Consider the following 11,058-nt stretch of genomic DNA (forward strand, 5'->3'; position numbering starts at 1 on the left):
TTCGGGCTTTGTGTATTGAAGTTCAGCTCACCAAAAATATCAAAGTGAATTGATCAGGCTGTGTATTGAACTTATAACCTGTCACCTGGAAACCTGTTGCAGATTCACGAGTTTTGCAAGCTTAATGCGCAATTCCTTTGCCATGTGCGAACCAATTGGTGGTTACTTAACCCCTCAACTGTGAACTCTAGCTTTGTGCACAGGTTTAGAACCAGCGACTCCAAACTTTGATTCCTTTTCTTTTATTGGGGTGAACGATTTTTCCATTCAAAGAGCAAAAAAACAACCCAGAATATAGACCCAATTATTAAATTGTAGCGAACACTACACCATAAAACTCTAGCAAATAATGCCTCTGGTCCAAAACTCCATATAGGGAATGACCAAAATTCGCAATGCTTACGCTCCAGCATAATAATCAGTATTCTCCTTATGCAATGTACCTTCACTTTGCACCTCTCCCCATTTTTATCAATACCTGTAAATCTAAAGTAGAAAAATGGGCAGAAAGGCTAGTGAACCAAGACAATCCATATTTAAAAACCAACCAAGCATAAATTTGGTGTCCTAAAAAGTAAAGTACATGTAATACCCAGTGAAGGAAAAAGGAAGGGAAAGAAATGAGAAATACAAAATCCTGTCAAAGCATGTATTTTTAAAGGAATACTCCACTAACATATGCCAAAGAAACCTACTTCTTAATGGGTTTCTTCTTTGAATTTACATTCAAAGACGATTGTGGCTTTTGATGCTTTTCTACCTCACCTGAATCTAACCACTTAAGGGGATGGCGGTTGAAAAGGGGCCAATTAGGGACAGTCACCAATGTGGTGAGAACCACACCACCAGCATATATGAGAATCATCATTTGGAAAGAAGCAATAAGATATCCCAATGCAAATGCAATCACAGCAAATGAAAGCAGCATTATTTGCATTAATTGTTCAGCTAGCTTTTGCCCTTGCCAATCCATCTAATGAAGCAAAAAAATTAAGGAAAAACATTGATCAACCTTACAAATCCAAATATTAAAAATCATAGATCTAAAGCAGTGATACAAGAACATATTTATTACGATTATACCATTAAAACATAATCTTACATACAATATGCAAATGAAAAAATTAAAATCATCTAAAGGAATTATATATCTGAATGACAAGATGTCAAAAAGTCACAAAACAAATATTGGACTACATCTCCGTTTTACTGGACCACTGTAATCTCAACTCAGCAATATTTGAATGAGACTTAAAATTGAGGGTTGCTGAGAGATGGATGAGACCTTAATTCAAGTTCACAAAATCCTCTGAAAAAATAAACTTGTAATTGGCAATCCCATATGTTTCCACTCTTCAACACAGTAACATTCATTGTAAAATTAAAATCACACCCCCTAACTAGAAATTTTCAATGGAAAAAATGGTATAATTAGGTATAGAAATAAGATCAATTATGCAGAAACTAGACAATTCTTTTAAGCCTCCATTTCTGTATCTCTATATTCTACACTGAAGGAATGGAACCCCATATTCTATGTTCTATAAATGAGTTTTTCGGTAATCGGGTAAACGAAAAAACAAATAAACAATTGAATAAATTGAAGCTTAATGAACATGTGCTTAGCGATGAAAGAAATCTATTACCTTGAGATTTTGTAAGATGAAACTTCGATTAGGAGTGAGTGGGTGATTTTTATCGATCGAATGCAGAAAAAGAAAGGCCAGAGTCAAACAAGAAGCAAGCAGCGACCAGCTAGGGTTTGAAATGGGGTCATGCTATTTTTTTCAACTTTTTTTTAAATTTGATTTTTTCACTTTTATTATGCTAGCGAGGGTTCAATGGAGTTTGAATGGTCTATAAGATTATAAATAAAATTTCCTTATTTTTCCATGACAAAATTAATGAAATATGCACATTCAATGAATAAATTTGATACCAACAATTGGCATAGGAACCCATGTTACGAGAGAAATTTCTGGTCACAAAGAAAACAATTTTGAGTATGCTTAAATGTTATTCATTCATTCCCACGTCATATGTCATATTCTTCTTTGATATATCGAAATCTTCACTTCTAGTGTCAATTCCGAAAAGATTAAATTGTTCTTACTTGTGTGATTTTTTCAGATGTGATTAATGATGTGTCAAATGCTTTAGTTATTGGTTAAAATTTCTCTCTTTTAAATGGAGAATATGATGCTTTCATTAATTCCTTTTCAAGCATGTTTATATAATTGAGTTTCATGTGATCTTGAGTGTATGTATATCCTTTCTAACAGTAATTTTTTACAAGGTGTTAAGGCTTAGATTGACAGAAATTACAAAATTTCAGATTTTCTTTTCGGCGATGAAATTTCTTTAGATTGTTTTTAAAATTTCTACATTGTGAAAAAAATAAATATATTAAAATGCAAGCCAAACATATCTATAGAGCGACAGTTTTTTTGTTTGTTCAAATGAATTTATTAACATTGTAAAACGATAAACTTAGTGTTTTGTTCAAAGAGATTGTTCTAAAAATTTAATCAATGTTATTGTTATAAAATAAAACTTTTATATTTAAACATATGAAGTGAAAAATAAATGTTGACTGAAAATTAATCTATTTACTTTCAATTACTACTAAGAGTTTTGTTTATCATTAAAAAATTTATCAGAATAATTAAAATTCAAGACATTTAAATTGTAACAGCAATAATTTTTTCTATCATAACGAATTCCTGGCAGACTAATCAAATCGCTATCCACAACTTCCAATGAATTGATTTTATGAAAAATTGGCTTTCAATAACTACAAGCGGCGATTTAGAGAATAGGAAATTAGTGAACGGAAAACCAGCACTATTATAACAAGTTTAACGTCTTTCTTAACAAATCAAGCAGTCCTTTAAATTTGACATTTAGATTCCTACAATTTTAAAAAACTTTCATAAATCCTCAACTTTACGGATCAACATGATCTTTTTTAATATAAAACAGCGATAAAAATGAAGCTAGAGAGTTTTCGATTACTCTCAACTTTACGAATCAACATTCTCTCTAGATTTTACGAACCGTTTTTTTTTTATAAAACAATTATTCCTACATTTTAGTTAACTATCAACGAGATTGTAAATTTTCTATGTTAAAATGTCGAGGCTAATTTAAGAGCTTACTTTCTTCCCTTCTCAATATAAAGGCACCGTATACATATGGAGCATAAAAGATATGAAGTTAGATAGGGGTGGGTTTCAGTTCTAAAACAGAACTCGAATAAACACGTCCTAAAGACAGCACAACACGTCCTAATTCAAGTGCAGATGTATCTTCTCAATAAAAAATAAATGCTTTTCAACCTTCAAAAAACCTGGCAAAATCATAAAGGGGAAATCCATGCATAATGAGGCTACTTCAAACAAGGTCCGCAGCATGCATCAAGACGTAATTAAAACTCAAATCAACCATTTGATTACCAAGATAAAGATTTCCAAGTAACTCAATGAACTTCAAACATTGTATACGAAACAAAATGTCATATTCAAGCTTCAAAAACGGCTCAAAACAAATAAAGGAGAAGAGCAACAAAACTGACATAATCTAGGAATGTAGGTCCCTCTAACCATTTGATTCAATAACAATTTAAGATGAAGCACCGCTTCGAAGGGCTTGAGACTTCTTCTTGCTTGTTGCTAACTGGGTCTCAGGCTACAAAGACAACAATAAATAAGCACTTGACACAAAAACAAAAGAACCAAAATAATCATTAGCAAGATGATCAATCGCTACCTCTTTTTGGACAGGCTCTTCCTTCTCAGATAGGATCAGCTCTATGTGGCAGGGAGATGACATGTAGGCTGCCAGGGAGTCACCAACAACATAAGCATGTAAAATAATAAGAATAATCCATCAAAACAAAAAACAAAATCAACATACGATTGATTCTTCCATGAGCACGGTAGGTGCGACGTCTTTGCTTCTGTGCTTGATTAACCTGGATATGAGAAATGTAGAGAGCATCCACATCCAAACCTTTTACCTGCAAGGATGGAATTAAAAGTACAATTACTATGAAAGTTGGTTTAATTAATCACATGGCAAACAAAATACATATACATGCATACTTCAGCATTGCTCTCAGCATTCTTGAGCAAATCTAGGATGAATTTAGCAGATTTGACAGGCCAACGTCCTTGTCCATTAGAGTGCCTATTCTTAGCCTGGGCTGTCCTCCCAACACCACCACAGAAGCGTCGGAAAGGAATGGCTTGTTTATGGGCCAAAACATCCTCCAAGTATCTTTTAGCTTTCACCAAGGGCAATTTCCTGATGGCAAAGGCAGTCTCCCTGGTGTTCTGTGGGGAACAATTTTAAACAAAATTCCAAGTCTCAGAACATAATAGCTAACAGAGCATGTGAATAAATAAACTAATCTAAACCCTATTACTAACCAATAAACATCTTTAGGGAACTTCAATCAACAAATGAGGAAATATATATTAACTAAAAAACAATAGTGGCTACACCAGATAAGGTCTAGAATGTACATTCGCACAGAGGCAAGCTTTTTCCTTTATTAAAAACCTAAACAGATGAACAAACTATGCATAATTTTTTAAAACGGTATTTACGAGATCAACTATTCTGGTTTATACAAGCTTGCAGTGAAAAGCTTGTTCCATCATTTACTGAACCTTCCGTCAGAAACAAAGAACAGAGGTTCACCCAATAACAATGGAAATTATATCCCTGAAGGTTACGAGAGGCCAGTCCACAAGGTCAAACAGACCCCTGCTTTTTTCATCAGGTTTCCTACTTTCAACACACACAATTACAATGCAAAAGCATGTCAAAATCACAATCAATTATAAAAATCATGCAACTAACGCGACAATCAACTATATCACCACAAACGACCATCAAAGAGTAACAGAACTAACTAAATACCTTGAAATGCACTCTGAGATCAGCACCTCTAGCCTTGCAAGCTGCAGTTACGAGGCACAATCGACTATTAGTTTAAAATTAAGATAAAAGAAACGATTCAAAATAAACATTCACTTGAGCAAATAAAAACAATACATAAATAACAATTGCACAAAAGAAAAAAGAAAAAAAAATCGTAAATCAGAAGATTATACAAAGCTATTGAGTGAAAGTGAACTTGAACTTACACTTGGTGGGATTGTCGGGTTCTCTGGAGTACTTGACCTGCGAAAAGAGAAAAAAGAGGTAAACGAAAAGAGATCTAAAAGCGAAATAGAGAGAAGCAGTGAATGGTTACCATTGTGACTTCTTCTTCCGCACGGCTGAAGTAGAACAACGGCTGAGAGAAGAAGCAAACTAGGGCACAGAAAGCGGGATTCACTTTATATAATGGCTACCAATTTCGTGTGTGAGTGGTATCACATAAAATGGGCCCCTTTGGGCCTGAACTAGATCCGGTCCGACTAATGCAAGTCCAGATCTGTATTGAGTAAATTGTAAGAGTCCAGACTAAATAAACCAAAATAAAAAATTGCTCTACACCATTTGCGATGGTTGCTTTTTCTCTATCTTTTATTATTATTATTATAATTATTATTATATTTTTAATATTTTTCAATTATTCATTATAATAATAATAAAAATTTTCTTTAATATTCATCTAGCATATTCAGCACAGAGTTATCCTACATAATTTATTAAAATTTAAAATTTATTTTATACATTTATAAGTTTGTATCATAAATAAAATAATATATGTAAAATTAACTTTCTAAGAAAAAATTGATATGTTTACCTATTAATCGTTTAAAGATTAAGGTTGATATTTTATTTTATATTTTATCTACTGGAAATTAAAACTTATTCTTTTGAATTTCATGTGATTAAATACTTGTTGGCACATATTCTCGTATATGATTAAAAAAATCAATTATTTGTAGAGAGAGAGAATCTTCTTCCTTTCTGTATTTCTGAACAAATACAAGTTTTTCTACCTCAGTGTTTTTCCATGTTTAAAAAAAGCAAATACATTTTTGTATGAAAAAAATAGATACGATATGATATTGCTGTTTAGAGGTTAAAGTTAAATGTGTAAAAATGACAACAATAACCATATATACATTCTAAAGTTTAATAAGCATACATTTTATTATAAATATACATAATAATAAGTAAGTGTAATTAATTTTATATAAATTAATTTATTATATATTTTAATTAAATTTAATTATAAAAATATTTTATGAGTGTTATAAAAATAAATATAATATAAAAATATTATATTATATTAATTATATTTTATTTATTATTAATATGTTTAAAATTCATTTTAAAATATATTTATAATATCAAATTTTATTATTTTTATAATTATTTTTTAAATATATTTATAAATATTTCTATTAATAAACTTTAAAATATAACATATATGATATGTCAACTCTATAATGTAGTTTTAGATGATATAAATTTATATTATTATAGACTAATTTAGTTAAGAAAATATTGATAGAGTTTATATAATTTAATTAATTTAAAATAAAATTTAATACATTATATCACTTAAAAAGAATGTGGTTTTATGCTTACTTGATAAATTAAATTAAATATATGAATATAATTTAATAACAAAATATCAATATTAACAATATATGTACTTAATTAGATAGATAATATTTAACATTGATATGGTTATAAAACAAATAAATAAAGTAAGATGATAGAAAAAACTTTTAGAAAGTTTTTAAAAGTTGTGTATAATAAACAAAATTATTTGTATTCTAATTTATTTATTTATTTATTTTATCATAAATATAATTTAATAATTTACAACACAAATTTATAATTTAATGATATACAATATAAAACAATAACTTAAATCAATGCATTCAATTTTGAATGTAAGATACAATTTCATTTTTCATTAACATATCACTTGAGTTATTAGCAAAAAAAAAAATAATAATAACATATCACTTACGGTTTTTAAATAATATATATATATATATATATATATATATATATATATATATAAGAATGTTAATTTTGTATAATTTATTTTTATTTTAATTAGTTATATAGTGATGTTATGTTGAGGATGAGTTTAATAAAGGCTTTTTTTTTTTTTTTACTTATTATAAAGGATGATTAAAAAAAAGTAAATAAAGATATTAAGAATGATGTGACAAGCAATCTGGCATCCTCCCACCATTGCACAGGCTCTCTGGCCTCTTTCCTTCGTTGTAGAATAAAAACAACTCTTTAAACAATGTTATTTCATAAATAAAATAAAATAAAATTTACAACATAGAAACAAGTAAATAATTTAATGTTAAAAAAGTGCAAGAATTTATTCTCAATCATGAACCGAATGGACCCTTAAACTAAGCCAGTGGAATGTTACCATCAAAATTGAAAACTCACAGCAGCTAAATGTGAAGTAGGATTGGGTGGTTCTTTCATTTATTTTTCAAGTCATCTTCATAATAATTCTTATAATCCAAGAGAGAGAGAAAAAAAAGGGAAAATGAAATGAAAGTCGATAAAACGAAATAGAGGAATTGATAATACAATATTAACCTTTTTACCATCCCTTGTTCTTGAAAGTTTTGCAGTGCTTTTCCCTTTTGTGCGGGAAAGATAAGAATTGAAAATATCGAATCCAACGCACATTAATTTGATAGAATAAAAGGAAACTGAATTCTTACTCTTACCTCCAAACCAAGAAATGCATCTTGGAATGCATGTGAGCAATGGCACTGAACTAAAAAGCGAACAAAGCAACTACTAATAGCAGCTATAGTTTTAGTTAGAGCAGAAAAGAAACGAGAAAAACATGTTTGGAAAGGTGGTTACTTGTTTCAGCGTCGTTCTCCTACTTCTCGTTTCATCCTCCATTTTGGTGGGCACACTCGACGTTCGTTCTTACTATTATTCATTGCCAGTGTTCAAATCACCACTTCTGGTTGCTTCTGCTCCGTGCAGCCACCACCTTCCTCTCAGGGTTTACATGTACGATCTCCCGCGCCGATTCAACGTCGGCATGTTCCATCGCCGGAACACGTCCGAAGCTCCTGTCACCGTCCGGGAATTCCCTCCGTGGCCCGAGAATTCCGGGCTGAAGAAGCAGCATAGCGTGGAGTACTGGATGATGGGGTCGCTTCTGCACGGTGACGGTGGCGATGCCGTGAGGGTTTCGGATCCGGAACTTGCTCAGGTGTTCTTCGTGCCGTTTTTTTCTTCTCTGAGTTTCAATACTCACGGTCATCACATGACGGATTCGGCCTCCAAGGTTGATCGACAATTGCAGGTAGATTTTCCGTTGACCTAAATTTTTGGTGTTTCTTTGGGTTTTTTTGCCAATTGTTACAGGGTTGAGTTGGAGTAGCTGAGAATGAATTTGAAATTTTCATTCAATGTGATTTCTTGATATGATTGGGTTATCAAGTTTCTATGATTTATTTACAGATTGTTTAGTGCTTCTATTTATATTTATAAATTTTGCATAGAGCTGTTGTTTTTGTTTTTTCTTTGGTTTCTCAATAGAAAGAGAGGATCCGAATCTTAAAAAAAAGGGTTATAAAATTGTGTATCCATGGCATGGGGATTGCTGATATAAATTAAAATAGAATTTTTTCTGCTTTTATTTACTATTTTATTAATGTAGTTAGTGGTGAACGTTAATAGCATGTTTGGATTTTGGATTCACATTTAAATGAGTACTAATTCACGGTTAATTTCTGTGTTGGATCACGTTTCTAGATTTTTTAATGTGTTTTCGAACATTCGCTAACATGGGTTGTTTCTGGTTCAGATTGATTTGATGGGAATCTTAAGGCAATCGAAGTACTGGCAAAGGTTTGGAGGTAGAGACCATGTGTTTCCTATGACACATCCCAATGCCTTTAGGTTCCTGAGGGATCAAGTGAATGAATCTATTCAGATTGTTGTAGATTTTGGACGATACCCCAAAGGGGTGTCTAATTTGAACAAAGATGTGGTGTCCCCATATGTGCATGTTGTGGATTCTTACGCAGATGATGATCCTCAAGATCCATATGAGTCTCGCACTAAGCTTCTTTTTTTCAGAGGGAAGACTATCCGTAAAGATGTATGTGGCTCAGGCTGAGATTTTGTTGAAAGAATAACACCCACTTCCTTAAAATTCCAAGCAACTTGATTTTTGGGGCTCTGCGGTGTTTGCAGGATGGTGTTGTCCGTGTCAAACTCGCAAAGATTTTAGCTGGTTATGATGATGTTCACTATGAACGAAGTGTTGCTACAGGAGAAAACATAAACTTGGTAAGCAGTATAGCTATGGATACAGTCTATGATTTGTGCTATTTTTTTCGCTTAATTGTCGTTGGAAAATTTGTGGCTAACCATTAAGTTAAAAAGATCGTTTTTGCTATTATTTTTCTTCTCCATCATTATCTGTCAAAGAATAACCCTTAATAAAGGGAAAATATATAACAATAGTTCCCAATCAAACTATGTGTTGCTACTTGTTTTTCTTTGTAAAAAGTTTTTGACATGATTCTAATACTGAGATTCAATTTGCTTTTTCTGAACAAAATGGAATGTTTTCAAAGCAATAGCACTTTTTTGTTATGTTTTTAGCTGGTCCGACGTAGAATACTAGCAATCCTATGAAGAAAACCTATTATTTTTAATATATCCAAGCATTTTGATTTTTCTGTCACTGAAAACATACTTGTATTACCCTGAATCAAACATGCTGCATTTAGAGGGAAATTAGACCTTGAAAAGTTTCTTTGTAGACTAATTTTTCCTATTCATTTTTTTGGGCCGATGATAAAAAGATCGTTAACTTTAGCATTCCTTTATGCTCTGCTTGTGATGTAACAGTCAACCAAGGGAATGCGTTCATCAAAATTCTGTTTGCACCCAGCAGGAGACACACCTTCATCTTGCCGCCTTTTTGATGCCATTGTGAGTCACTGTGTTCCTGTTATTGTGAGTGATAAGATTGAACTCCCATTTGAGAACGAGATTGACTACTCTCAATTCTCAGTTTTCTTTTCATTCAAAGAGGCATTAGAACCTGAATACATGATCAATCAGCTTCGGAAGTTTCCGAAGAAAAAATGGACTGAAATGTGGAGGCAGCTTAAGAACATTTCCCATCATTACGAATTTCAGTACCCTCCAAAAAGGGAAGATGCTGTTAATATGCTGTGGAGACAGATCAAGCACAAGCTTCCAGGGATCAGACGTTCTGTTCATAGAAGCCAGAGGCTTAAAATCCAAGATTGGTGGAAGAAGAGATGATTTTCAGAGCTCTCTCCTTTGACGCTGTACATTCATTCAGTCACAGTCACAAAATCCCAAGATGGGAAGAATATCATTGATACCATACACAGCTTCCAATCTTAAAATTTTAGAATACAGATTTTGATACCATTTTTGTCATTTTGATAGCTTCCAACCTCTTATTTAGGTGACACTTTAACCACACTTGGGTGGGGAGCATAATGGACATGCTCTCAGGTTTTATGAGCCTTTGTAGTGGTGCAAGTAAGAAGACATGCTCTGAGGATATATATGTTAATATCATGAAGAAAAAATGCCAATCTTAGTAAAACAACAAAAAATAATAACTAAATAATAATAATAATAATACGGGCTAAGTTTGCAATCCAATTAACTATCTCATTTTTAAATAAAATCAATAAAAAATTAATTTTTTTCTTCCAAACACCAACTAATTTAGGATGAAATATATTTTAAATTTCCGTACATTTAGTTTATCGAGCCATAGTCTATTAATTAGTATCTGTTCTTTTAAATTTTAATTTTTTAAAATATTTATCATCGCCTTATAATTATATAACACACATTTAATTATATTATGCCATAATTATATAACATAATCAAGTTAATTGTCATTAAATAATAATAATGACGTGCTATTTTAATAAATTAAAAATATATAATGATCAATAATTGAAAAAACAAAAATAAATAATACCATATTTATAACCTATATATAATAAAAACATAATTAATTCTTTAATTTACTTGTCAAACAGTGTCTTATTTTGTTGACGTTTCAAACACAGTAAGTATCTC

At 31.5% G+C, this 11,058-nt stretch overlaps 3 protein-coding genes and 1 non-coding gene across 4 annotated transcripts; 1 reads left to right on the forward strand and 3 right to left on the reverse strand.

Annotated features, from left to right (window-relative positions):
- Positions 1 to 602: 602 nt before the first annotated feature.
- Positions 603 to 1,772, reverse strand: LOC113849877 (probable signal peptidase complex subunit 1). Its single transcript, XM_027480095.1, has 2 exons — positions 1,647 to 1,772; positions 603 to 973 (listed from the first exon to the last, which is right to left on the reverse strand). Exon 2 carries the CDS (start codon positions 971 to 973, stop codon positions 692 to 694), a length of 282 nt encoding a protein of 93 aa, XP_027335896.1. The 5' UTR covers positions 1,647 to 1,772; the 3' UTR covers positions 603 to 691.
- Positions 1,773 to 3,417: 1,645 nt separating this feature from the next.
- LOC113849876 (60S ribosomal protein L17-2) lies at positions 3,418 to 5,355 on the reverse strand. The gene is made up of 7 exons (XM_027480094.1): positions 5,264 to 5,355; positions 5,154 to 5,190; positions 4,927 to 4,967; positions 4,104 to 4,334; positions 3,916 to 4,018; positions 3,769 to 3,836; positions 3,418 to 3,687 (listed from the first exon to the last, which is right to left on the reverse strand). The coding sequence occupies exons 1-7, from the start codon at positions 5,264 to 5,266 to the stop codon at positions 3,622 to 3,624; spliced, it is 549 nt and encodes a 182-aa protein (XP_027335895.1). The 5' UTR covers positions 5,267 to 5,355; the 3' UTR covers positions 3,418 to 3,621.
- On the reverse strand, positions 4,651 to 4,780 carry LOC113851735. Its single transcript, XR_003502302.1, has one exon. It is a non-coding gene; the product is annotated as a small nucleolar RNA snoR74 (small nucleolar RNA).
- Positions 5,356 to 7,693: 2,338 nt separating the features above from the next.
- Positions 7,694 to 10,426, forward strand: LOC113850426 (probable arabinosyltransferase ARAD1). The gene is made up of 4 exons (XM_027480973.1): positions 7,694 to 8,275; positions 8,780 to 9,076; positions 9,172 to 9,267; positions 9,835 to 10,426. The coding sequence occupies exons 1-4, from the start codon at positions 7,802 to 7,804 to the stop codon at positions 10,255 to 10,257; spliced, it is 1,290 nt and encodes a 429-aa protein (XP_027336774.1). The 5' UTR covers positions 7,694 to 7,801; the 3' UTR covers positions 10,258 to 10,426.
- The last annotated feature ends 632 nt before the right edge of the window (positions 10,427 to 11,058 follow it).

This window comes from Abrus precatorius, unplaced genomic scaffold (genome assembly GCF_003935025.1).
Source record: "Abrus precatorius isolate BTA unplaced genomic scaffold, Abrus_2018 Scaffold9, whole genome shotgun sequence".
In the NCBI taxonomy this organism is placed as follows: domain Eukaryota; kingdom Viridiplantae; phylum Streptophyta; class Magnoliopsida; order Fabales; family Fabaceae; genus Abrus; species Abrus precatorius.

Coding starts and splice junctions, on each gene's coding strand:
- LOC113849877 (XM_027480095.1), bottom strand. CDS start 973: ATGGATTGGCAAGGGCAAAAGCTAGCTGAACAATTAATGCAAATAATG.
- LOC113849876 (XM_027480094.1), bottom strand. Junction 4,968..5,153: donor ACCCGACAATCCCACCAAGT/GTAAGTTCAAGT, acceptor TCGTAACTGCAG/CTTGCAAGGCTAGAGGTGCT. Junction 3,837..3,915: donor TGCTCATGGAAGAATCAATC/GTATGTTGATTT, acceptor ACTCCCTGGCAG/CCTACATGTCATCTCCCTGC.
- LOC113850426 (XM_027480973.1), top strand. CDS start 7,802: ATGTTTGGAAAGGTGGTTACTTGTTTCAGCGTCGTTCTCCTACTTCTC. Junction 8,276..8,779: donor AGGTTGATCGACAATTGCAG/GTAGATTTTCCG, acceptor TTTCTGGTTCAG/ATTGATTTGATGGGAATCTT. Junction 9,077..9,171: donor GGAAGACTATCCGTAAAGAT/GTATGTGGCTCA, acceptor CGGTGTTTGCAG/GATGGTGTTGTCCGTGTCAA.